Source organism: Telopea speciosissima, chromosome 4 (genome assembly GCF_018873765.1).
Source record: "Telopea speciosissima isolate NSW1024214 ecotype Mountain lineage chromosome 4, Tspe_v1, whole genome shotgun sequence".
NCBI classification, from domain to species: Eukaryota; Viridiplantae; Streptophyta; class Magnoliopsida; order Proteales; family Proteaceae; genus Telopea; species Telopea speciosissima.
Genome location: NC_057919.1, coordinates 16146357 through 16173953, shown reverse-complemented (window position 1 = coordinate 16173953; position 27597 = coordinate 16146357). Strand labels below are relative to the sequence as shown.

The window sequence follows — 27597 nt, the reverse complement described above, 5'->3', positions numbered from 1 at the left end:
CATTCTGCTCATCCACAGCCCATGGATTTGAACCTTGATGAGGAGACACTGATGAGACTTGTCCCATTTTGGAGAACATCACTCAGTGACTCAAATGCTCCGAGCCGACAGTTTTACTTTAAACATTTTGAGATCCATCCAGTAAAGGTTCGACTTTTTTTACTGTCCATCTCTTTTATGTCTTCACTGATCCTTACATTGTTTACTAAAATTTTAACAGCCAACTAATGTTTACTTTTATTTACTGGTAAAGATTGTTGCAACCTTTCTTCCTGGAGACTCATATTCAAGTTATACCTCATCTCAAGAGACATTAAGATCCTTACTGCATAGCGTGATAAAGGTGTTTCTGAATATTTCATGGAATAATATTTGTCTGGTTCTATACACTTGACAATTGCTCTTTTGCTTTTGTCTTCCTGGCAACACCATCTTCTTACTTACATTTCCCTTTTTGTTCACTTACCTTTGCTTTATTTTTGCTTGATTTTTTTGTTGATACTTTTTCATAGATTCCCACTGTAAAGAAAAAGGTTGTCGAGCTCAATGGAGTCCTGGTTACGCATGCTTTGGTTACAGTGCGTGAATTGTTCATTAAATGTGCACGGCATTATTCGTGGTGAGCCTTTTAGATAATTTTCGTGTCCTGTGCTACATGTGGTATATTCTGGGTTATATAGGGCTTCATCATTCAAATAAGTTTGCCTTATAGATTGAATTGACTCTCTAGGTATGCTCTGCGGGCCATATATATTGCGAAAGGAAGTCCATTGCTCCCACCAGCTTTTGCTTCTATTTTTGATGATTCTGCCTCATCCTCGCTTGATGTATTTTTTGATCCTTCAAGTGGCTTTATCAGTCTTCCGGGATTCACCATAGGTATGATAATTTCTACTCTTTTGTTCTACTATGGTTAGCATTGTGCTCGTAAAAATTATATTATGTATCCTTAAAAATGGTAATTTTAAAAGAGAGGAGCATTTAGTTACCTTCAAAAGTGGGAATCATAGTAGCCAAATAAATTCTTCCTAACTAGAAACTCCAATAGATTGTTATGTAATGACTATGGGGATATACCAGGGGAGAGCCTAATCACACAACATAGATTAGTAGTAGTCATGGATATGTGCCCCATTACACAGAATCGTAAGAAAGGTGAGCTTATTTGCCCTAGGATAAGGTGGTGGAGCTTCAAAGGCGATATCTTGAAATCATTTACGGATAAAGGGGTCAAACAAGGAAAGTGGGGATGAAGATACTAATATGATGCGAAACGAGATGCCTACTTGTATTAAGAAGGTTGCTAAAGATGTCCTAGGTGAATTGAAAGGAAAACATTATTCTTCTAGGGAGACATGTTGATGGGATGATGAGGTTCAAGCAGCCATTAAGACTAAGAAAGCTAGTTTTAAGACATGTGAAAGGACCAAGGATGTAAAAGATCTAAAAAGGTATAAATGTGCTAGAAATGAAGCTAAGAAGATTGTGGGAAAAGCAAGGGTGAAGAAATATGAAGATCTTTATAACAATCTGAGCACAAAGGAAAGGAGGGGGGGGGGGAAAGCTGTCTATAAGATAGGCAAAATAAGGGAAAGGAAGAGTAGAGATCTCAACCATGTTAGATGTATTAAAAGTGAAGATGGTAAAATACTAATAAGGGATGAGGACATTAAGGAGAGATGGAAAAATATTTTTACAACCTACTAAATGAAAAGATGTTTCGAGTAATAATGTCTAGGAAAGCTGCATTACTCATCAAGACACCATATGTCGTAGATATGTATGAAAGATTAGGGTGTCTGAAGTAAAAGGAGCTATAAAGAGGATGAAAGTAGGCAAAGGAACTAGGCTCAGATGAGGTCCCAATAGGAGTGTAGATGAACTTAGGAATTTGTAGTTTATCTTTTCTAACCAAGCTGTTTAATAAGATTATGAACACAAGGAAAATGCTAGATGAATGGAGAAGGATTGTAGTTACAATTTACAAAAATAAAGGTGATATTCAGGGTTGCAATAACCATAGATGCATAAAACTAATGAGTCATACTGTGAAATTATGTGAGAGGGTTATTGAAACCCACCTGAGACAAAAAAAACTATTATTACGGGGAACCAATTTGGTTTTATGCCAAGAAGATCCACGACATAAGTTATTATTTACTTAGGAGACTCCATAAAAGATTTAGAAATTGCAATAAGGATCCCTATATGGTCTTTATTGACCTAGAAACAAGGTTCGAGGTTTCGATTTTGGGCATGGTTTTGGTTAGGCCCGAAATTGAGATGTTTCAGTCGAAACCAAGATTTCAGTCATAACTGTTTTTTTTTTTTTTTTTAAATTTCAAACTTGGGTTTTGGGGGCTATATGATCTAATTAGGTCATGATACTTGTAGGACAGCCTATTTTAGGCCCTATAAACATAGTGGAACCCTTAGATTTTTAAAAATCAGACCAAAAATGGTAGTTTGACTTCGGACCTCAGGTTGGTAGACTACACTGTATATATATACTAATATGGTCTATTTCATACAATCTTAGTATTTAAACACATATAATTCGAGTAAATCAACTTAAATAAGCAATAGGAATGAGTCTTTTTGTATTAGGTAGGGTACAAAACCAGCTTTCCAACAAGTCTTAAACTTCTTAAATCTGATTTATATTAATAGAGTAATGTTCCGGTCAAAACCCTATTTGGTGTGTGCAAACGCTATTAAGGTCGCTTTGAATGAAAATAAATTTTTAGATATCCAAACAATAGATGATTATGCCGCTCTTTTGGTTTTAGTGATGTTCTAGTATGATAAGATTTATGGAATTTTTAGATATTTAAAAAAAAAATCACATGAGAGGTTGTTTCCAAGTTTTAAATCCGCAACCAACAGGTTGCAATAGTGCAAGCCGACCATAAACTTTGCAACATAAAATTCTTCCCGCTGAAGTTGCAACTGTTCCAAATTAGTAGTAAGAGGTTGATGAATATTGAGCTCCTCTCTTATACTTGTAAAGGCTTTAAAGTATTCATTTAAGGACCTGTCCCCTTGCTTGAAAGTAACAAGTGTATCATATAACTCATAAACACGGGATATATTCTTCTCTTGGGAGAAGGTTCACTTCAAATTATCCCACATTCCTTTGGCAGTGGGATGGAACATGACATTTGCTGCAATAGCCTTATCCATGCTGTTCAACACCAGATAAGGAGGGTATCATTCTCACGCATCCACTCCTCATATTTTAGGATTCTTTGGAATCAGCAGAAGGGGTAATGTAGCTCTAGATAGGCAAAGGACCTACTAGAGGCCAAGTATCTAGGATCTAGTGATAAAGGAACCAAGGGGCTGCTGGTTCTGCAGTTGCAATAGGGCAGAATTGAAGTTTAGGCCAATTTTTAGGGTTTAGGTTAGAATAATAGGTGAGTGTGATAGATGATAAAGCTAGGGGAAGCTAATGGTATAAAATCAGAAAATTAGGGTTAGGGTTTCGGGTTTTGGGAATTAGGAAAAGAGTTGGATTTACGGTTTGGAGTGGAACAAGATGGAAGAAGTTGTATGATAGGAGAGAAGGCTGTGCGATGGAAAATAGAATTATCTATCGCACCAGCCAATTGTATTTTTAGTAAACTGAACTGATTACATAATGGAAATAAAACTCTTTAGCTAACTAAGCCTAAAGCCTAATCACAATAGGAAGCTAAAGTCTAATTACAATAGGAAAGGTAACAATAAGAAACTAAACTACTTAGAAACATAATCCCACAGTACAGAGGTCCATGAATACCCAAGGACCTCCAACCGAGACACACATTCTAACAGTCACCAGCAAGAATGAACTCTACTCCTTTCATCCCACTAAAACTGTGCTGTTTTTAGTTTTTTTTTGTCCTAAGTTGTTAGTCCATTGTACCATTTTATGGAATAAGCTTTTCTCTCTTTCCCAAATTACCCTTTGTTTTGTGGTCTATTAGAACTTAAAAAGCAAAACAAAATGAACAATAAAGAGACTAGCGGGGATAGTTTTGGAAACTTTCAATATTAGTGGGTAATCAACGACATCAGTGAGATTTGTCAAAATGGACAGTCTTTGTGGGACAGAAGGAGTAAAATATAAATCTTAGTTAGAAGCAAGACTGTGGCTTCAAAGATTGAAGAAAATAGAGAAAATGCAGTCTGTTCTCAAAACATTTGGTTGCAAAGGGTTCTGATAAATTACTGATTTTTCATATCCCTTTACAGGTATTTTATCAGATTTATCTTGTTCTATTCTTATCTTTTCAATGTCAGAATCTTGAAACTCTCCCATTGTTGTTCTTGATGAATGCTTCCATTCTGGACAGGAATGTTCAAATTCATCAGCAAATGCATTGACAAAAAAGGGTTTTCGGGAACAAAACGATATTTTGGTGACCTGGGCAAAACCGTAAGTTTTGTAGTCGTGAAATAATGGAGATTGAACAGTATTACTGTATGAGTCTTGAAAAGATTATCAATCAAAATTTTTTTCTGCAGATGAGAACTGCAGGGTCGAATATTCTCTTTGCTGCTGTTACTGAAATATCTGACTCTGTTCTGAAGGGAGCAGAAGCAAGTGGATTTAATGGAATGGTATAAGCATTCTTAATTTTATTGTGGGTGCAACTCTTTTGCTTTCTCTAATACTTCTGTGGGTTGGTTTTCTTCTAATGAGAGTCTTAGAATTCAGTAAAAAATACTTAACTTGATTTTGGATGGTTGCTGTGGTATTCTCTAGGTAAATGGCTTTCACCAAGGGATATTGAAGTTAGCAATGGAGCCATCACTGTTTGGAACTGCTTTCATGGAGGGTGGCCCTGATAGAAAAATTAAGCTTGATCAAAGTCCTGGGGTTGATGAGGTAACTTTTGACTTAATGGTATTTCTAATTTATAGTCATATAAGATTATCTTTGGAATATTTCCATGTTTTCTTGCTTTAAATTCTAAAATTTTTTTTTGCCAAGTGCATTTCTAATACTGCTCAGCTACCACGCTGCACAAACAGATAGGGGAGAGATTTCTGTTTTTCGTAACAGGAAATTAAGATTCCCAGCTGCTGTTGTGCTTCCATTTCTGAATTCAGCCAATTTAAACTTATTTGGAAACCATATTGCAGTTATATATCGAAGGGTATTTACAAGCTATGTTGGATACAATCTACAAACAGGAATATCTGAGAGTGAGAGTCATTGAAAACCAGGTGATTTTCTTTCCAGGTCCCTTTGTGTTTTTTACATTGAAAAAAATTAAAAAAAAAAAAAATTACATCTTCAGTCAAGGAGAAAAAGCATTGATGGCCTAGCCAGAAGAATGGAGGCCTTTTGACTAATTCATCTTGCATGCTACAAAATTACTTCGAATTTTGCTCAGGCACTTTTGTTCATATTCTGGAAATAAGTGTTTGCTGATATTTTTATTAGTACTTACAAGGGAACTATCAGTATCGGATATCTGCTGTCTAGATTCTACAACAGCAGTGTGCTGCCGCATGCAACCTTCGTTGAATTCAATTTCGAATTCCACTGCTTTTTTAAGTGCTCAACCATATCTATATTACTGCTCTTGCCCAATGAAACTCCCAACCCACCTCCACCACTAATGTTATATTTGATTTTCAGAAACTTTCATGACGCATCCACCAATTTTGGCAGGTTCTTCTCAAAAATCTTCCCCCAAACAGCACCCTCATAAATGAGATTATGGACCGGGTGAAGAGCTTCCTGGTAAGCAAGGCGTTATTGAAAGGAGAACATTCAACTTCTTCTCGTCCGTTACGTCATCTGCAAAGAGAAAGCGTAAATATTCTCTTTCCTTTGCTTGGAATTCATGTGCTTCTAATGGAAACTTCTTAATGATGGTTTTGGTTCGTTGTTTATTTTCAGCACAAGCATATTTCATTAATTATATATCCAAGACGTTTCATTGGAAGGCATTGCTACCTCAAGAAATACTGAGTTTCCACATAAATCTAAGCACAAAGAGAATACAGATTTTATTTCTCAGTGTTTGTATTTCTTTTTCACCTCTTTATGTTCATGTGCCAGATTTTTCCTGCATCTCGACCTTCTGGCATCAATTCTTCTCGTAACTGAACCTATTGGAAGTGATTAGTTTTCTGACAGAAACAAAAATTTTCAAATAATAAAAGGCTACAAACTAAGAATTAAGATTCCTTGCAAATTGGACAGGTTCTCTGTTAGGAAAGGTAAAATAACCATTCTCTGTTAGGAACTGCTTTCATGAACTCCAGAATTGCTTGCAAATTGGACAGATTCCTTGTCAATGAAGCTTGGTTAACTGCCTTCCCATCTTCCCATGCCTCTTTTGACACCCCCCTAGCATCTCAGACCATTGCCCCATAGCTCTCCTCATTCAACCTTACATATCCCTTGGCCCAAAACCTCTCAAGTACTTTGACATGTGCTCTTGTCACCCGAACTTCTCCTCCATTGTCCAAACTGCCTGGGACAAACCTGTTCATGCCTTTTCCTCCCTCCTTATTTCCTTTGCTAGGAATCTCCACAAACTCTGCCTTTGCGCTAGATCTGCTCACCACAGGTTGCTTTTTGCTCCTCCATGTGACCAAGTTACCACCCACAAATGTACAATAGTCTGATGTAGATCGTCTGTCTGAAACTGATCCAGCCCAATCAGCATTAGCATAGCCTTCAATTCTCAAATGGTTGTACTTGGCATATAGAAGACTTTTTCCTGGGTAGGACTTCAAGTACCTGAGGATCCGGTGTACAGGATCCAAGTGCCCACGCTTGGGGGCATGCATAAACTGACTCACCACCCCAACTGCATACGTGATATCTGGGCGAGTCAAAACAACATTGTTCCAAATGACTATATCTCCATGAGCTCTGACGAGATTCCAAGCAGATTTCAAACTAAATAAGCCAGACTGAGAATCTGTCCAAGAAGCGATGTCACCCCTTCCAAGGGGGGCCTGCGAAGGTGAGGAAGAGCAGCCCAGATAGGATCCAGGACATGAGGAGAGGAGGGGGGATTCCAGTCAGAATCTCTAATGATATGCGAGACCATGGCAGATCTGTCAGAGCCCAGACTGTAGACAGTTCTGTCTCCCACCTGAAGAAGAAGCACACCAGCTGGATGCCAGTTATCCAACCAGAGCTTAGTAGAGGCCCCATCATCAATTGAAGTAGAAATGGAATGTTGAGCAAGGGGCCTAAGAGTAAACATTTGTCTGTGCATCTCCCTGCTTTGACCTGCTTCCTGAACTGGTATACAGCTTTAGCATAGTTTCCAATTAACGATGTTAATCTTTGAGAGAGCAACCTAATTCTATGAATAATCCGCTCTAAGATTTTAAATATCAAAATCCTCAGTGTCTAGTCTTATTCTATGAAGTACCTCCATATCTTATTGGTGCTTGCAAGAATTTCCTCTTGAACCTGAAAATCATTTCTGTGATTATGTTTACATTAATTCTATCTTCTTCATAAATAACTCATCCATAGGTTTTATAATACAGGAATGGAAAATTGGACCTACAGTGCTGACTTTATGTGAACATTTGTTTGTGAGTTTTGCTATCCGAATGCTGAGAAAGCAAGCTGATAAGCTTATGGCTTCCATCAACTGGAAGATAAAATCAGAGGGTGCTGAGGGTGCTGATGGCAAGGAGATAGTCCCTGGGTCCAAGAAAGAGCAGAAAAGAGTGAATTTCAACTGGAAAGGGGGGATCCGCAGCTTTGTGTTCTCAGGGATGATTGCTTATGTGGATGGACGGTTATGCCGATGCATTCCTAATGCTGTAGCAAGAAGAATTGTTAGTGGATTTTTGATAAGTTTTCTTGATAAAAATGACAACAATTGAATTGTATGTCATCCTTTGGTCAACTGTAAATAAGTTGTAAATTAGCTGTGATTTCTGTACATAATGTAGTTCTCCTCCTACATTCGAGCGGCTGTAAGACTTAAACATGATTGCTTTTTTGAGCTCTAGTTTTCGTGGGAGAGTTTATTGCAATCCATGAAGAAACGAAGTACGGCATATTATGTACAAAATTTTCATCTTATGAAATGATATGCTGTCTTCCTTCTGTATACAAGTTGGTAACTGATTGCAAGGTTGACACGAGAGCATATATTGCAGTCCATAAAAGAAGTGATTTAGTGTTTCATATTGCAGTCCATATATAACTGACTACATTTTCTTTTATGCCACACTTACGTTGTTTAGATCTGGCCTCTTTATCAAAATACCGTGGTCTTGGTCTGTAAAAACGTAAGACCTGGTGAGTAAATTGCAATCATTGAGATGCTCTTTTCCGATCTTGTGATTGAGTCTTGAAACTTTAATCCCGTACGGGGATGTGTTGTAAGAGTGAGTGGTTTTGTGCGAGGCAGATTTCTTAAGGGTCTTCTTACACCAAGGGGTCAGCTAAGTTGGCAAAAGATTAACTCCTCAGATCAACTCTTCAAATAAGAGATCATGAGTTCAAACCACCCCCTATCCCCCTCCCCTCCCCTCCCCTCCCCTCCCCGTTATTAATGCTCTCCAATTCCATAAAAAAAAAGGGCCTTCTTGGTTTTGTCTTGCCTAGAGTAAGTGCTCACAATGCTCTCCAATTCCATAAAAAAAAAGGGCCTTCTTGGTTTTGTCTTGCCTAGAGTAAGTGCTCACAATGCTCTCCAATTCCATAAAAAAAAAGGGCCGCCTTGGTTTTGTCTTGCCTAGAGTAAGTGCTCACAGTGATGGGGACAAAGAGCCCACGATTCGGGCCCAGCAATAATGCAGAACTGGGCGCCTTTTTGTTTTTACTTTTAGATAGAAAAAAACAAAAAACCAAAGTACTATCTTGAATCGGAAAACGAAACCGATTGATTCCCTTAAAATTACTTTTTTAATGTTGAAAAAAGTTTAGTAGATTATAGCCCTACAAATAAGGGATTTTTATCCGCTCCAGTACCAGAGGCACTGATGTGCGCATCGTGCAGCGCAGCAGCGGCCATGTATACACAGTGGGACCCATTGTGTACACATGTCCGCTGCTGTGCAGCATGATGGCACAGCAGCAAACAAAAATCCACAAATAAGGGGGTTTTTTGTTGGTAAAGATGTAAAAAGTTATCGCAAACAATTAAAATATGGCTTAAATTGAATACAAATCGAGTCGAACCAAATAAAAAGCTAACCAAAAGTCAATTTATTCAGTTCGATTTTGGTTTCTGTATGCTCTATCTTGAATCGAAAAACCAAAAAAATTACAACAACAACAACAACTATAACCTTATCCCAATTAAATGGGTCGGTTACATGGATCCGATAGAGGCTATGACAGTAAAATAAATAAATGAAATAGAAAGAAGTAAAAGAAGTAAAAGGCTTCCCAGGAACATTCCCCTAGAAGGGATCAACTACATGAGTCCTTGTCCTCCAAAGTAACTCTATTTGCGGTCATACTAGGATCGAATCCAATCACATGCATATCTTTTCTTTCCACTTCTCTAATAATCATTTTAGGCCTGCCCCTACCTCTTTTAGTCCCTTCAAACTGAATCTAGTCACTCTTCTTTACCGGTGCATCCAAAGGTCTCTGCTGGACATGACCATACCATCTCAAGCGACAATTATGAAGCTTGTCTTGGATTGGTGCAACTTCCACCGGTTTTAATACAATCATTCCTTACTCTATCTCTCCTGATCTTGCCACACACCCTTAAAATTACAGGACTATGAAGTTCATCTGTTATTTCGAGCACCAACAGTAAGTAGTAACTATGGTTCAAGGAATTGGTATCGGGTCGGCCGATTCATCTCGGTATCGATAGAGATTGATACCGATTATTGACCGATAGAATATTGATCCAGGAATAATGATCAAGGGTAAACATGTAAATAAATCATTTTTTATTGAAATATAGTAGTAAAACCGTCCGATCTGACCGATACAGGTCGATCCGAATCGGGAACGGATTATTAAAACGGTAAAACCCTTGTAGTAACAGTTTACACTTTACAGTACATGCTACTTTTTTCAAAGGTATCCCCCTCCCTCCCCAACCCAGCAACCCCCCACTCCTCACTGGTCACCCCTCTTCCTTTACATTCCTTGAGATGGAAATTTAGACTCCTGTCATATCACTCTCTGTCTCTTGGTAGAAGGAAAGTGAGATGCTTATTACTTAAATATGAGATGCAACCAGGAATGACTCAGTTGTCATCAGAACCCGAGAATCAGGTTACACAGCAGCTGGATTGACTTGCAATTAAAGCCCTCAGGTTATATATTATTTCTCTTAATTTGGTTATTTATTCATATTCTCTAGATACTTTAGAACTTGAAATCCTGCCTCTTTTGTTAGTCTCATCTACCAAATGAACTGCAACTAACAAAGAATAAATCATAAATTTTTCTCATTATTTATGGAACTTCAACAGATTCCTAAATCTCTGAATGGTTCTTATGTTCTACACTATAGGAACCTTTAAACTATACCTAACCAAATTTCAACCCCAAAACCAGCCATTGTTATCTATCTTGAATTTATCCCATTGCTACTGTACAGAGATATTGTAACCCATGAACCTAAGCAAGGCAGAGTTAGATGTTATTATATTCTTGATGGAAAACTAGGAGTGGCCCTACGACAACCTGAGACATGATCCTCAGGTTGCCAGGCAACATTTGTAAAGGAGGAGGAGATGCTGACATGGGCAATGGCTCATTGCAGTGGTAAAGGCATCTTACACAAGTTTTTATCAGTTACAGTAGAAGAACATTTAGATTTGTATTGCGGGTATTAGGTTTGGCTGTTTTTCAGGACCCAACAACCTACTTGGCTACTTGTGATCTTGGAAATTATTGATGCTATTGATGAAACATGCCATCAACGGAATTGTTCTTCATCTGAATTCCAAGTGTTCCTCAATCTTCCAAGAAATGAATTCAAAACTATTTTGAAGACCTTGCCAGCAGAAATGAGTAACTAAAGAAGGAGAGGGGTGAAAATTCAGGCCATGTTCCATCACAGAATTACCTGGTTCTTTCTATGAGAGGCACTTTCCAAGCAGTACTATCGACTTTGTCCGCTCCTCTTGTAGCGTTCATTGGCTCTCTCATGTTTCTCAATTTAATTAGTTTCTTCACCTGCTCTACCACAGACCAGTTAAACTATTATAGTGATAATTGACCAGTAAGATATTTGTGCACAAAGGGTTGCATGTTACTACCAACATACTTTAGGAACCTTAACTCCTTGATGGTCTAGGAATCTAAAGAACATTATCATCAGTAAGTAGGGCCTATGTTGTCATGGTCAAAGCTCTTAATTAAAAAGGTAATATATTGGATCATAAAAACGGAATTCTCTACACTTCAGGTTGGTTACATTTTACAATATACAAGTAGAGATAATTTTGTTGGGTTAGGGCTAAAAATAAGATTTGGTAATTCTCGCTCTCCATTAGAACCTGAAGAAGATTTCATGAACCTGCCTATTGATTGTGAGTGTTGATTTTGGTATCTGCAGCGGTTAATTACCAAATCAAGCAGTTCCATGATAGTACTGAAAAAAGAAATTGGCTCCATGATAGTTCGCATTCTGAGGATCTGAAGTCTACAAATTGGTTAATTCTTTCATTGAGATTGTATAGAATTGCAATTATCCAATCTTCAAAATGGAATATTAGAAAACTTGACTCTTCCCATAGAGATCTGGGTTTATGAAAATACCTTACGAGGGTACTTAATTATGCATTAGTGTAGTGTGTGCAAGAATGATGCAAGATGTCAAACCATCATATGAGTCTACTCAGCATGCATTTTTTTGGCACATAACACAGTCTTGTGGAAGATAGAGAGGGTTCTGGGGAAAGGACGTTGCTTGATGAATGGTATAGCTTGTGGTCGGCAGATCTTAGTTTAACCATGGAATATAAATCTTAGTTAGAAGAAAGACTGTGGCTTCAAAGATGGAGCCTATTAGGAAAGAGAAAATTTTCTACCAAAAAAAAAAAAAGAAAAGAGAGAAAATGTAGTCTGCTTTCAGAACAGTTGGTCCCAAAGGGCTCTGATTCATTAGTGATTTTTCATATCCCTCCACAGGTATTTTATTTCAGATTTATCTTTGTGCTATTCTTATCTCTACAATGCCAGAATCTTGAATCTCATCCCAATGTTTTTTCTTGATGAATGCCTGCATTCTTGACAGGAATGTTCAAATTCATCAGCAAATGCATTAATATTAAAGGGTTTTCGGGGACAAAACGATATTCTGATGACCTGAGCAAAACTGTAAGTTTATAGTTGTGAAATTATAGAGATTGAACAGTATTACTGAATGAGTCTTGAAGAGATTATCAGTCAAAATTTGTTCTACAGATGAGAACAGCAGGGTCAAATGTACTCTTTGCTGCTGTTACTGAAATATCAGACTCTGTTCTGAAGGGAGCAGAAGCAAGTGGTTATAATGGAATGGTATGATCATCCTTAATTTTATCATCAATGCAACTCTTTTGCACTCTCTAATACTTCTATTGGCTGGTTTATTTTTCTAATGAGCGTATTAGAATTCAGTACAAAACACTTACATCAATTTTGGATGCTTTCTGTGGTATTCTCTAGGTAAATGGCTTTCACCAAGGGATATTGAAGTTAGCAATGGAGCCATCACTTTTGGGAACTGCTTTCATGGGGGGAGGCCCTGATAGAGAAATTAAGCTTGATCGAAGTCCTGAAATTGATGAGGTAACTTTTGATCAAGGGTATTTCTAATTTATAGTCATATGTTAAAGTAAGTTATCTTGGGAAAATTGCTTTCCCAAGTGCATTTCTAATACTGCTCAGCTACCACACTGTACACACAGATAGGGGAGAAAAAAATTGGTAAAAATATGTTTCTTTCTTCCTAATAGCGGAATAAGATTATTAGCTGCTATGTTGTGCTTCCATTTCTGAATTCAGCCTACATAACTTATTCGGAAACTAAATTGCAGTTATATATCGAAGGGTATTTACAAGCTATGTTGGATACAACCTACAAACAGGAGTATATCAGAGTGAAAATTACTGAAAATCAGGTGATTCCCTTTCCAGATCCTTTTTTTTATTTATTTAATATTTACAAATACCTTATAGCTTCAGTGGAGGCCTTCTGACTTTTTTTGGCTAAAGGTATAGAGGCCTTCTGACTTGTTCATCTTGCATGCTGCAAAATTACTTCGAGCTTTTCTCAGGCACTTTTGTTTGTATTACAAATAAGTGCTTGCTGAAACTTTTATTAGTACTTAGAAGGGAACTATCAGTATCAGATATTTGCTGACTAGATTCTGCAACAGCAGTGTGGTGCCGCATGCAACCTTCATTGAAGTTAATTTCAAAAACCACTACACTCTTTCTAAGTGCTCCACCATGTCTAACTGCTCCTGCCCAACATAACACCCATCCCACCTACACCACCAATGCTATATTTGATTTTCAGAAACTTTCATGACTAATCCACCAGTTTTGGCAGGTTGTTCTCAAAAACCTTCCACCAAACAGTACCCTCATAAATAAGATTATGGACCGCATGAAGAGCTTCCTTGTAAGCAAGGGCTTATTGAAAGGAGAATCTTCAACAACTTCTCGCTCCTTACATCATCTGCAAGGAGAAAGTGTAAGTATTCTCTGTCCTTTGCTTGGATTTCATGTGCTTCTCCTGGATAATTCTTAAATGATATTTTTGTTTCATGGTTTATTTTCAGCCAGTATCTTTTATTAGTTATATACTTACATATCCAAGACATTTCATTGGAAGACATGCAATCTCAAGAAATACTGAGTTTTCACATAAATCTTAGCAAAAAGAGAGTACGTCTTTTATTCTCAGTGTTTGCATTTCTTTTGCATGTCTTCATGTTCATGCACGAGATTTTTCCTGCATCTTGACCTTCTGGCATCAATTCTTCTCGTTAATGAACCTAGTGCACCAGTTGAGTCGGCCCACTCCAAGATTCTCCTGCATCAACTACAAACTAGGAATTAAGAGATCCAAATAACACATGAAAATTACAAGAAAGCTTTTTTGGTCTCCAGTCCCCAGTCAACTTGAAAACCTATAAGGTAATATTGAAGATTACAGTAGGCCTATGGGAAGACAGTTTCTCGACTTTAGGAGGAATATGCTCACTGACTTATATAGTTAAGTATTTGTCAATCAAATCCAATACTACAAGATCATTATGAGGTTCTCTGAAGAAACTAGCATTGAGTCAAAGAATAAATTTTAAAATGTTAAACCAGGCCACTATCAGTATCAAGCATGCCAAGTTGGGGAACATCCCCTCGATCCATGGTATCAACTTTTGAGTCATGATCAACAATTATGTTATTTGAATGTGATTTCTCAAAGAGCTTCTACCCATTCTGTGAGGCCATAAGTTCAGCGTAAATATTTTGGCCACATGCCATGAGGTTCACTCTAGGCTGTGAGATGCTTACTTGGCTGATCCCTAATGCAACCACTTCCATTACCAGGCCCCTGATTAGTACATTTTCCATTAACATCCCACATAAAAAACCCAAGTTGCACTTGGCCCTTTTAGTTGCAGGAAAATGGACTTAATATAAATAGCAGAAGCAGCATGGTCCTGCATAAACTTCTATCAGTATAGTGTTGTTGCGTGTGGAAATCTCCGACGCTTGGTTCGCCCACGGATGAGCCTGCAAGGACCAAGTAATAAGCACAAGAGAACCAGTGTGGCTCCGGCCTAGGACTCTCCGATGCTCAAGTTAGATCACCAGTGCAACAGCGTAACAGCTAGTAAAAAGCGAGATGAGCAATAGAGCTCCATACCTTAGTATTTATAGAGGGAGATGAGGTGGTTGGAGGAGTCCTAGTATGGTAAGAGTCCTTGTTTGGTAAGGCTCTTCCCCGCGGAGCGGAGTAGAGTGGAGAATTTCCTTCGGGGTCGGACTCTTGTTAAGGTAAGAGTCCTAATGGGAGTGTGATTCGGTATCGCGATGAGATCGTGACTCGATTCTTATCCCATGATTCCCGGGTGGTGCTTACGTGGCGCCGTGATCTCCGGTGGGGCGCTCTGGTAGCCTTCGTGGAGAGTTCGGCGTCGGAGCTCGGCCACAGAGGTCGGCCTAAGAGCTCGGCCTCGGCCCACATGACCTGAGGGTCATCATTAGTTGTGTGGGCTTTGCCGCCCTGCGGTGCTCCAATCGAGGCCGACCTGCATAGGCCAGGACCATGGGGTCGGCAGGCGTGCAGCTCAACCGTGATGGGGATTTTTGGGTGAGTACTAATCTGTCGTGCCGTGAGGCCAGAGATCGGCAAAAGAGCTCGGCCTGCTAGGTCGGCCTCGTCGGACCCGTACAAGTTCGGCTCAGCGTTTGGTTGACTGGGAAGTGTCTGACGAGTTCGGCCAAGCAGTAGGGTTTACCCAGATCGGGTCAGCCTGGTCTTCCGCTTAGCTCGGTTCGGTTCTTGGTATGACCTCGGCTCGGCCATGTGGCCGCTTCTGATTGGTGGGGTGTTTTATGCCTCATCAAGTGTAGTCTAACTTAAGAACAGATTTTAGAGGAAAAGTTGTTTCGCATCTTTTCCTTCTTTTCCATTTCTTCATAATTTAGGGTGCATTTGTATCTTTTCTCATGGATTTCTGATGTCCCCTGAGCATTCTCATTCTAATAATAACTTTTCATTATTTGTTGGGAGCATTGGCTGTAAATATTCATTTTCCGTAAGAATCAAAGTAAGTGCTTCCTAAAAGTAGTACTCTACAAAATCAGAAGAGATGCCAACCTCAGCAAACAGTTCCTATGTAATGTACATGGAAGAACCTTTGCGGTTGGGAGGAATCACTGACAAACCATGCTTGGATCTTTTCATGACGGTCATGAGTCATATGCTAATTCTGTATCCTCTCACTCGGAACAAGCAGATAAGTTTGTTATCTGTCAATTAATTAAGATTTCCTTAAGGGTTATTAGAAAGCATACAAGCATTTGTTGCTGCATCCCCCTGCTTTGAACTGCGGAATAGCTTCCAATCAGATACTAATCTTTGGCAGAGCAACCTGATTTCATGAATAATTCACTCTAAGATTTCAAAATCTTCTTATGTATAGTCTCATTCTGTGAAGTACCTCCATATTTTGTTGGTGCTTGCAAGAATTCCCTCTTGAACTTGAAAATCATTTCTATGATTATGATTTAACATAATTTAATCCTCTTCATAAATTTCTCATCCAATAGTCTTATACAGGAATGGAAACTTGGACCTACTGTGATGACTTTGTGTGAACATTTGTTTGTGAGATTTGCTATCCGAATGCTGAGAGAGCAATCTGATAATCTAATGGCTTCCATCAACTGGAAGAAAAAATCAGAGGGTGCTGAGAGTAAGAAGGAGGTTATCCCTGTGTCCAACAAAGAGCAGAAAAGAGTGAATTTTAACTGGATAGGGGAGATTTGCAGTTTTGTGTTCTCAGGGATGATTGCTTATGTTAATGGACGGCTATGCCGATGCATTCCTAATTCTTTAGCAAGAAGAATTGTTAGTGGATTTTTCCAAACGTTTCTTGATAAAAAGGATAACAATTGAATTGTATGCCATCCTTGATCAACTGTAAATTACATGTGATTTCTGTACATATGTTGAGTTCTCCTCCTAGATTCGAGCATGGATATCCCACTTTTTTTACATGGGAAAGAGTTTTCTATCCGGGAGAGTGGCATTTGCATCAGCATGAGGGCTGGGAGCACACATGGAAGCATCCAGAGGGACAAGAATATCGCCTTTCATGGGGTGTAGACCTGCAGGGCGGTCATTTCGCCTCGCCTCATCCTGTGTTTGGGCGCAGGTGTCACACTCATTTACAGAGTCTTTTTCCCCTTTTGATATTTAAAAAAGGGAGATGGTTCTCTGCATGGCAGTGTGGCCTCTATGCCAGCATGGGGCCAATCATAGGGCATATGGGGGCTTCAACAAGGATGGGATTTTTGCATTTCACCAAGGGCAAAGCGATCATTTCATCTTGGATTGTGTCCATGCTACTAGATATTGTTATTTTCCCTTTAATAAAAATAAACGAAAATGGTTTTTATGGGAGAGCGTGGCCTGCCCAGACATGGAGTGAAATGACTGCCCCACCCCCCATGAATGCGAAATGATGCCTCTATTGATGCTATGCCTCTCATTGATCCGTGCACGCATAGGGCCATGCTACCCTATAGGAAACAATGGCTTAGACACATGTCCATTAAATAGATAAGGGGGGGCGGGTAACCCCTCTCCCCATATGAGGAGTGGATCAGGAGTAGGCCTGTAAACTGATCGGATTCGGCTCGGATTTGGATATTTCTTGATCGAATTCGGATACCTCTAAACGGATTCGGATGCGGATCGAATTCAGATTTTCAACCATCCGTTTACACCTCTGCCTTGTGTAACCCGAACCTTCCTCCCCCTAGTGGATACAATTCACTCTCAATCCATAGTTTTAGATCATGATTCTCTTTTCCTCATATTCTAGAACTTGTTGAATCTTTAAAAACCCTCAAGATTATTATTTACTTAATTTTTTATAATTAAGTATTCGGATTAGGATTTTTATCAAAATATTCGGATTTTTTTTCTGGATATCTCTAAACGAATTCGGATGTTCCGAAACCAATACGGGTGCAGATCGAATTCGGATTTTCGATTATCCATTTACAGAACTAATCCGGAGTCCAATACCATCAACCTCTTCACATGACCCAACTCACCGACCAATCTTCTTTGTTTTTTTTGGTCATTAGAAGCTTTACCGAAAGTCACCGACCAATCAACCATATTTAATATTCCACTTAAGTCCAAAATCCCATTTGAAAACTTTACTCCTAAAAAATTAAATCCTAAACACACAGTTACTCCCTCCCTCCCCTCTCCCTATAAAATCAACCCCCCTTTCCCCCGGTTTACCCATATACTTGAGAGAAGCCATTTTAGGTTAACTTCACAGTTTTAGAGTTTACATTAAGTGACAAAAATAACCAATTACTGTTTCTCTCTCTATTTTGGGAGTTGTTATTGGACAGATAGAATGGCGTCCATCGTTTCCAAAAACCAATCAACCCTCTTAGTCTCAGAAGAAGGGACGGTGAACAGCAACACGGTAGTGGTGGTGGAGGAGGAGGAGGAAAGAGAAGAAGCAGAAATCCCACATACAGTGATCGGCCACCTCTACCTGAAGCCAGCTCACACCACGGAGGCCCTCAACAAAGACCAGGTGCTCCGGCGCATCCGTCACCGTAAACGGATGAACAAGTTCCGGAATGCCCTCCAGGCGCTGGTCAGCTCCCCCTTCTCATCCAGCTCCACCCGCCACCGCAGTTGGCTCGACGATGCTTTCTCTGCTCCCTAGCCTCTCACCCCAGCTAGAGAGGGGGGGTAGGTGCTGCTTTCACTCGTGAGGGTTTCCTTGGAAAAAAAAAAGAACCACTCTTGCTTCAGATTCCCACTCGTGAGGGTTTCTTTGGCTGTTTTTTTCTTCACTTTGTACAGTAGTAAATAAAGGCTTGATTATTTGAATTTAGATCTTAAGCAGCTCCCTTGACCTGATTAATGAGTTATTTTTTGGTGGGTATAAAGCTTACTAAATTAATTAGTTTAAACAAGTAATACAACAAGAAATTAAACACTGCAGTACATAGTTTATTAATACTCACGAAGGGAAATTGCATTTGGGTTTGTCAACTTTAAGGAAGTTTTATTAAGGGTTTTGCTAAATATGCAATTAACCTCTAGGAGCTATATTTTAAGATCATTTCACCCTAGGTGAAGAAAAACTTAATAGGTACAGATCTTAGGTGTCACAGATCGTAAAGGATCAAGTATTTCTTCAGCCATGATCAATGAGAATTCATTCACAGAGGTGAGTTCAAATGCACACGGGGGTATCGGGGAGGGTATGAATGTTCACCAGGCGTGGAGGAAAACTTTGTCCTATCTCATTTACCGAGGTGGGTTCAGATACACGTTGGGGTATCAAGAGGATATTTTGAAAAACATACTAAATCTTAATAGGAGCTTGTGAACCCTAGGAGATTAGGGTGCATGGTGGCTGAATGTTCATCATAGGGTGGAGGAAAACTTTATTCTATCTTTAAAAAATCAATTATTCTCAATTAGTTTTCATGGTCGCCCATTTTGATAGTTGATCCTCCCACATATACTTCAAGTCACTAGTTGGAGAAATGCTGGAACAACTACAATAGGATTCCTCAATAAACTCAATTTTACGAACCAACTGCACTCCCACATATAGGCCTTCTTAGTGTGGTGTTTGTTTGTGTGCATGTAGTCTACGTCAACCTCTACTTGGTGGTATATTTTTTTCTTGGATGAAAGTTTCCCTTTTTCACCCACAAAGAAGAAAGAATTCATTCATCATGAGTGAAGTGATCAATATGGTTTCGACATAGTATCAGAATCGGTTAAATATAAAACCGGTATGTATCACCCGATACGGGTAATACGATACCGATACTCAAAACCATGCCTATAGCCATCTGATGGTAACAATACCTAAAAATGAAGGAATTATTCTTTCACCATAGATGAAGGGAATCTCAATCCATATGTTTTTCAATCCAAAGAGTCACTTATCCACCCAATGATTGGAAACACCCGATCTTATGGCAAAGTAGATCCATCCACCCTTAGGACCTTTATTCTCTTTTTATTTTTTAACGCATCAAATGAAGGAACTACTTACAATGTAATTATGTGCTCACGGAAGAACAAAACAACAGAACACACTGCCCTTTAATATGGCCTATGATGTTGAAGTAAATTTGAAGCTTGGCCAAGTTGTGCGGTCAGAATCCATTTATATAAATACATGTGTTTGTCAGATCCCACTGATGAACCTGATCTTGACCACAAGTTCAATGTTACAATTGATTTGAGGTGGTCTATTCATTAATTATTCACCAAAAAAAAACAAATCTATTCATCAATTAAGGGGACATTCTTTGGTAAGCTAATTCAACAGTAGTTTGCCACATTAGACCAACTTGATATTTAAATGGTCAGATTCCATTGAGCCAATCCTTGACAAAAGGTATAGCTACTGGGTCCTATTAATATGGTGGCACCTTGTTTAAAGACTTTGATTCGCTCCATTTTATAGATACATAATGTAGATCAAGAATCAATTCAATCCATCCCTTGGTCCATTGGAAGGAACCACCATATCGTGTTAAATGAATTTACAAAAGAAAATAAGTTTTAAATAATTTTTTTTCCCTTACTTTTGTCTCTTACAAGTTTGAAGACATGACATGTAGCAAAGCAAAGTAATGGAAAATCTTACGTCTCACATTGATTATGAAAAAAAAGTAAAATGAGATTTATATGGTCAAATATGAATTTCAAGGGTTGGATTCCATCAGACTGAGCCAAGTCGCGGCATGGTGAGATGAAACCTTATATGTGTAGGTTTTTAGGTCAAATATTCTCTGTGCCACAGCGCAGACTGCACCCAGACACCTAGGGGTGGGCAAAATGACCATCCTGCCCCCTGAATGGCAGGCCCATGTGTCTGGGCACAGGCTGTGCTACGGCACAGAGATCATCAGCCCAGTTTTTTATTATTGGTGACCAAACTTGTGTCTAGCTTTCTTTTTGCCAAAGCTAGATTTATTTTTTTCCACACCAATTTATGTGTTTAAAAGTCGATCAGAACATGTTCTACGGGGTTTTTGTTTAGAACATTCCTATGTTGGATGAGCATCTCCCTCCCTCCCTCTCTCTCTCTCTCTCACACCTGCTGCTTTATTGTTTTGAACGTTTTCTGAATTTCATTCCTCAAGCATAACCTAAGTGTGTCCCAACATAGTCTAGTGAGTGCAACAAGTACAGCAAGGCCTAAGGGACTGTTTCATTTTGGAGGTTGATTTGAAATACCCATATGACAACAAAGGGAGACTACGAGCTTACGGAGAGTGACATGTGGCACAATTTGGCCCCACCAATTGTTCAAGCTGTTATAATTAGTTGCAAAATGTCGAGGAAATACAACTTACAATACTATTGAAAAAATTACAAAAGCTCAGTTAACATCTCACTTCTTATTTAGTAAGCCGCATGTCGAAAGGAGACGTAATGCCTGGTCGGGGTTGTTCAAAACTGATGATGATCTAGAAACCTGCATTTTCCTCTGCTTCAAGAAGTCCAAGGAGTTCTGCAAGCATTGGGCTGGGGGTATGTCTTTCAAAATCACAGGCTCCAGCCTGCAAACCATTATCAAAGGCTATTAGATTCAACCCAAGAACTATCATGAATAAAGAAAGGGAGAGGGTTGGGCACACTGCCTATGTGCGGTAAACTAGCAGGGAGCACCAATGGGGGGCGGGATGGGTATCATATAGGAGGGGACAGAGGTCATTTCAAAGGGGCCAACAGAGAGAAAGACGGGGTGCTAGCTTACGGTACACCAGCGGTGTGCCCAGCCTTTTCCCACAAAGAAATTAGAAACTATCACTTCAGAAAGGAAAGAAAGAGGTTCCTAACCCAGAGCTTTGGTGCCTTTTCTTTTTTGGGTGGGGCTTCTCCTCAACTTTCTCTTCCTCAGAGTCTGACAAGAAGACTTTCCTGCATGTAGACGAATTCATGAGACAGACAGACACACCCACACACACACACACACACACACACAGGGGAAGCCAATATCACATACTTCTCACGAGCTGCAAGTAGATTGACAATGTCGTTCGGAAGCATTCCAGGTATTTCCTGGCCCTCCTCATGTTGATCTGGTTCTTTTTCATGTTCAACACTTCCATGACCTTCTGATGGTTGTCGCTTTTTTCTTTCAGCCCACCTCTTCCGGCGTTCTTTGCCTTCCCGGGCAACCCTACAAAGATACCAGAAATTACTTACAGATCCAAGGATAATTAATAATAAAAAATTTAAGATCATGCATGATTCAATGAAATCCCTTTTCCTCGGGGGTGTTTGCTGAAAATAAGATCCATGGAAATGAAATCAACACTTTTAGACATCATAGACAGATTAAGACAGAAAAAACTTCAGGTTCAGAAGCTCTCTTGCCAAACGGATTAACACCCCCCCACCCACACACACACACACACATGGATGCATATGAATTAGATAGTGTTTTATACAAACAAAAAATCATTCCTTCCTTCTTGGTAAATAATGCATAGTTATACAATCATACAAGAGCTGATGTTAGTAATTTTCAGATAGTGTTTTATACAAACAAAAAATCATTCCTTCCTTCTTGGTAAATAATGCATAGTTATACAATCATACAACAGCTGATGTTAGTCATTTTCGTATCCTGATGAGCAGTGAATTCAGCATGTTGACTCCATGGCAATCTTTTAAACAACAACAAACTCAGCCTTATCCCAACTTAATGGGGTTGGCTACATGGATCCAAACAAAATAAAGTAGGAAAAGCTACTGCCTAAACAAGAAAAAAAAAAGGGGGGTGGGATCAAGAAAAGGGAAGAGGGGGATGGGAAATGAGACGAGACATGAAAATTGGAAGTTGACACAGGAAAAAAAATGAAAATAAATACAAAAAAGAAAGATAGAAGATGAAAGTAAGAGGAAGGAGGAACAGCCCAGCGACTCAGGAGAACCTCAGCTAAATGGGGTCTGCTACATGGATCCTTGCCACTAGTCCAATGACAATCTTTTAAAATACTTTTTTAAGTTAGGCTCTTCTAAAGGTCATCACTTCCTGCGTGAAGAAGAACTACTTTTCTAAAAGAAAATGAAAATAATAAGATGCAATATTTCAGTTTTAAGGCAGATAAGATCTTAAAACAATTGATATTTAGGAAGCTTGAGGATTTTGAGGTAACTGAGATCTACATTTCCAGGGGATTAGAAGAAGATAAATCCACAGAACAGTAGTGCTCAATTTAAAAGACAATTCGCAATGAGGGCATACATATATATTAACTAGACCAGTCATGATGTGAAGGAAGAACTGATGGTTTGTGAATTCAAAGTTCAACACAGCTTTTAAAAAATAATTGGACCAGACAACCAGGTTGTGGTCTGACTGTCAAGGTCAAAGACTGAAAATGCCATAAGGTCTATGGTTTTGAAGCATGAAGATCATTCCAGGTTGGACCATCAGGCCATCCAACTGGATAATTCAGAAAGCTGACCACTGGAACAGTGATCTAAGGCCGTATGCATTTTTAAAAGCGTACACTCAAATATGTATTTTCAATGGGCCCAGTTGCTCATATTTCCTTCCGGAAAAGTGCCAAAGACTAAAGATCCTCCTAAAGAGAAGGGTATGCCATCACCCTCCTTGTACACAGCAGCACCTATAACCCCTGACATGCACTTTACAGGCTTTAAGTGACTCCATAAGGTCTTAGGAACCTTAATGATGGTTTTTAGAAGGGAGAATGCCATCATTGCACCTGTTGTCATGCTGAATGCTAGCAGTTTCACTTTCCGCATGGACAGCAGGCTGTTTAACCTTCACTGTAGCTTGGTGCCCGGAGCTTGAAGCAGTAAGTTGGCTCTTAAGTTATCCAGTGTCACAGTAATGCAAGGTTATGGAACGACAAAACCTTCAAAGTGTAGGCAAAGCGTTCCTCTTTAAGAAACTTACATTCATTCATCTTCATGTAATTCGTGGAGACTGGAGATCCTCCTATTTAAATCCCCAACCACAACCACAACCCCCCCCCCCTCCCCCACCCCAAAAAAAGGGCCATGTCACCTAATCATTGTTGCCAACCAGAATATATATCAACTACAGCAGCTAATGAAAACAACTGCCCACTTTCTATTGAACATTCTCAGCCCCCTGGGAAGAGCATTGCTCTTTGTCTTAGCTGAAACCTATAACTCAGTTATTTTACAACTCTCTTATTTTTATCTTTTTTTAATGAATTATGTTACGATATGCATTTCACATCCTTTTCCTCAACAAAAAACTTAAAGCATTAAACTTTTCAAGAAACACGTTTCTCACATGAAAAGACATTTCTCACAGAACATTTTCCCCCTCAAACAAGTCTATCCTTCTGATCTAGGGAAGTGGTTAACATTTTCATTTGTTGATATTTCTCCAACTGGTTCCCAAATCCCTAAATAATGGTGTTAATCAAGAAAGGCAGTACATATTGTTCAACCGCCATCTAAGAGCCTTGATTATAATTCATACATTCTTGAGTCTCAAGATACTTTTGCATATTTATTGAGAAATTTCCATTTAGGCCTGAAGAAGGATCAACAGCTTCAGGATGGAGACAAATTATTGGGATTGACAGCAAATGACACAGAGTTAGATAGGATAACATAAGGAAGAAAATGTGTGTGTGTGTGTGTGTGAGAGAGAGAGAGAATCCAATTATTCAAAAACAAAAAGGTCATCTTCAAACCTACAAATCCTCCATAAATGAAATTTGGATTTTCATACAGGATTCAAAATTTCTTCTCAAAAAGAAAGGTGATTGCATATTTATAGGTAAGGGAATAACCATCCATCCCTATTTCTTGTTCAACAAGACGCTAACTTGGATTTCTGACTAAATTAAAGCTCTGAAAGATAGAACCCCTCTCATAGATGGTCTTCCTGCCAACATTTTGGCCATAAATCTCTTAATTCAACTTGGATTGAAATAATCTTGCTCGTCTGAAAGGTAACAGAATAATATTTGAACTTACATCAAAATCATCCTAATAGACAGGTTTTGACTTTCTTTTTCTTTTTCTTTTTCTTTTTTTTTTGGGGAGGGGGGGGGGTGTAACAGTTTTGATTGCTATGAATTGGCCTAAAGAGAAGTGACATAAATAGTTCTGGAACTTTATTCCAACTTCCCAAATAAAATGAGAATCCAAGGGTGACAACTTATTATCCTTAAACTAACTTAAAATAATACTAAAATTTTTTAAAAAAAATATTAGCCCTCAAATACCAAACATAACCATATGAACCAAAAGGGGGGGGGGGAAGAAGTCTATATTGTAATTAATAGGGAAGAAAACCAGATTTTTACGTCCATAACTAGGTTAGAGGCGGATGTGTGACAAACATGAGCAAAAACAAAAATTTAAAAACTAACGAAATGGTGAAAGTGTGTACAGAAGGATCTACGCAAAAAGTGAAGTAAACATTACACAGATTCAATGATTTCTAAAAATTCCTGATATTTTTAAATCATTCATAAGGTCAAATTAGGATGGACTTCATTTTTGTTTTACTTAATCACCACATGTAAATCCAAGGGCGACAGCGTGAAATGTTAATTGTTATAATCCAAATGACTTGATTTTGCAACCAAACTCCCTTGGCTGCCCTTTACAACATACATGCACAGCACTATAATTCTAGAAACATGAAGTACCTGTTAATAAAGCTGAGATAGCTCAAGTACACTTCTCTCCAGAAGTTTCATGTTGCTATGATAGTTTCCAATATTGCATAGCTGATAGCTCAGAAACTCCGTGAATCTTTGCAGATGATCAAAACTTACATTGGTACCAATTTTTAGTTGGAAGGAGCATAAATACAAATTTCAAGGTACTGTAATAACACCCCATAAGGATATCTCTTCTTTACTAAGCCACAAAAATAGGCAAAGACATGTAAACGATTACTTGAAAACAGAGTCAGTGGCGATTGTGATATTGTTACGTTCAGTTCACAAACACTACTAAGGACGGCGAGAATTTGCGTTATCATACCCAATGGATTCCATGAGAAATATATGCATAATAAAACTCTACAGAAAATAAGTAGTAATAATTAAAAAAGAGTAGCCAACAAGAAAAAGCTTTTCTTGATGAGTAATCGGAAAAGAAGAAGCATACCTGGCTTTATTTCGACTCTGAACTATCCGTATCTCTTCATCTTGTTGCATGCCCTGCATATTTTACAACAAAAACACCAAAAAGAATGTGACGGAAAGGAATTACATTCAGAACAGCAAGTAACAAAATTTTTCGGGTAACAGAAGAAGAATTTTAAAACAGAGACTCCATTGAAAGAGAGAGTGTAGGAAAGTAAGGCGTATGGACCTGCTCGGAGGTGAACTCCTCGGGCGCATCGGAGTCATCATCTCTCTCCGACATCGATTCCAAACTCTCACTGGCTTCCCGCTTTGTCTGAGACAAATATTGCAGCTTGCAGGTTGGGGTTTCGGGATGGAGGCGTTCTAGTTCTACCAATCTGAATTCATCGTTTCTTTTTTCTAAACCCTGAGAGGCTGAGCCTGAACCGCCTACGATGTGCCAGACGGGTCAATCCGTTCGGCCGGGCAGATTGGACCCGAAACGACCCAGTGATATGATAATTCCTCACCCCCCCCCTCCCCCTCCTTCTCCTTTTTTGTTCTTTGCTCTTCCAAAATTTATGGTAGGGGTGGGGGAAAGAACTCTGACCCGGAGTGTTGACCCTGCGCCCAGACACATAGGAAGGCAAAATGATCGCATTGGCCCCATGAAATGAAAATGGCACCCAAACAAATGCTTCCGCTCCTAGACAAAGAATGCCTTTCGATTTATGGGTTTACAACTGTGCTCCCACGCTTAGGAGTAGGGACTAGGCCTTCGAACATGAGGGAGGGTAGGATTGGGAAATGCCTAATGGTTATACATTATACTCATAGAGCCATACCTTCTCAGTTAAAATAAAATCTTTACATTTACCGAAGGGTGTCAATTAATCAGTTCGGTCTAGTTTTGATCAGGCTGAATTGGTTTCAATTTGTCATCAGGTCAACACAAAACCAAACAGTTAAGGCAAATTTTCTATTTCGTTTTGATTTGGTCCAGTTTCCTATTGGGTTTTTATAGCAGTTTGTAATCAGGCGACAATTGGACTCGGCCCTATCCGATCCGATTTTCAAATTTACATGGATACATACGGAAATTTGTAGGAAAATCCTCATTCTTTTTTTTGTGGGGGAGGGGGAGTTTCGATTTCTTATAGGTTTACTATCAATCTAATCTTAGTATTTTATTTGGCTCGGTTCAGTTTGGTTTTAGGTTTCGATCAGTGTATTCAATCTATCCAGATTCAATTTCTACCAATTCCATTAAACCCCAACTCAAATCAAACAAATAAAAAATCGGTTCAATTTTGTTTGAATTGAACTGGTCAGTTTTGGTCAATTTAAGTTGAACTTTGACACCCTTACATTTATCCTATACGTTATCATCAACCATGTGTTCTATCATAAATAAATAAATAAATCATCAGGCATGTACATAAGTAAGTTGGGGAAACTTATGTTTGATATAATTCATATTACTTTCATGATAAGAAATGTTATAATTAAGGTTCAAAATACATATCCTTCCTTTGTTTTTCTTTTTCCTCTTCCCTCAGTGTCATTGCATTGAACTTAACAACTAAGAGAATAGTCGTGCATTGCTCACAAACAAAAGTGAGGACAAATGTATAGAACTTATAAAGGATGTGGGTTCAAAAGGAAAGTATCCTTTGTTGGGGATGTCTGAGTTGGGTAAAGGGTGCCTTTTCACACATGCGCACCAAGCCAAGTTGGATTAGTGTGGGTGTCAATGACATATATTTTTATATTGTATGGGTCAAGGTCGTGTGTGTGTG

The 27597-nt window shown here is 38.9% G+C and overlaps 2 protein-coding genes across 11 annotated transcripts in view; one reads left to right on the top strand and one right to left on the bottom strand.

The window, feature by feature from the left end:
* LOC122658879 overlaps window positions 1–16627 on the top strand; it is a 71026-nt gene extending 54399 nt beyond the window's left edge. Inside the window, exons 27-37 of one of the 10 annotated variants that reach the window (XM_043854022.1) lie at window positions 19–147; window positions 254–343; window positions 513–619; window positions 731–879; window positions 4338–4420; window positions 4510–4605; window positions 4751–4873; window positions 5131–5214; window positions 5666–5809; window positions 7513–7650; window positions 16383–16627. In XM_043854022.1, coding sequence (XP_043709957.1) covers window positions 19–147; window positions 254–343; window positions 513–619; window positions 731–879; window positions 4338–4420; window positions 4510–4605; window positions 4751–4873; window positions 5131–5214; window positions 5666–5809; window positions 7513–7650; window positions 16383–16580 — 1341 coding nt within the window. In that variant the 3' untranslated portion in view covers window positions 16581–16627. Of the gene's footprint in view, window positions 1–18; window positions 148–253; window positions 344–512; window positions 620–730; window positions 880–4337; window positions 4421–4509; window positions 4606–4750; window positions 4874–5130; window positions 5215–5288; window positions 5585–5665; window positions 5810–7512; window positions 7955–12367; window positions 12464–12610; window positions 12751–12981; window positions 13066–13326; window positions 13472–13499; window positions 13644–16241 lie in introns of those variants that run through there. The other 9 variants (XM_043854021.1, XM_043854020.1, XM_043854019.1 and 6 more) reach the window with 9 other exon arrangements.
* A 4417-nt stretch (window positions 16628–21044) lies between these two features.
* On the bottom strand, window positions 21045–26185 carry LOC122658881. Its single transcript, XM_043854030.1, has 5 exons — window positions 26046–26185; window positions 25839–25891; window positions 21703–21879; window positions 21537–21617; window positions 21045–21256 (listed from the first exon to the last, which is right to left on the bottom strand). Exons 1-5 carry the CDS (start codon window positions 26097–26099, stop codon window positions 21088–21090), a joined length of 534 nt encoding a protein of 177 aa, XP_043709965.1. The 5' UTR covers window positions 26100–26185; the 3' UTR covers window positions 21045–21087.
* Between the last annotated feature and the right edge of the window lie 1412 nt (window positions 26186–27597).

Coding starts and splice junctions, on each gene's coding strand:
- LOC122658881 (XM_043854030.1), bottom strand. CDS start 26,099: ATGTCGGAGAGAGATGATGACTCCGATGCGCCCGAGGAGTTCACCTCC. Junction 21,880..25,838: donor CAGAGTCGAAATAAAGCCAG/GTATGCTTCTTC, acceptor GTATCTTTGTAG/GGTTGCCCGGGAAGGCAAAG. Junction 21,618..21,702: donor CTACTTGCAGCTCGTGAGAA/GTATGTGATATT, acceptor GTCTACATGCAG/GAAAGTCTTCTTGTCAGACT.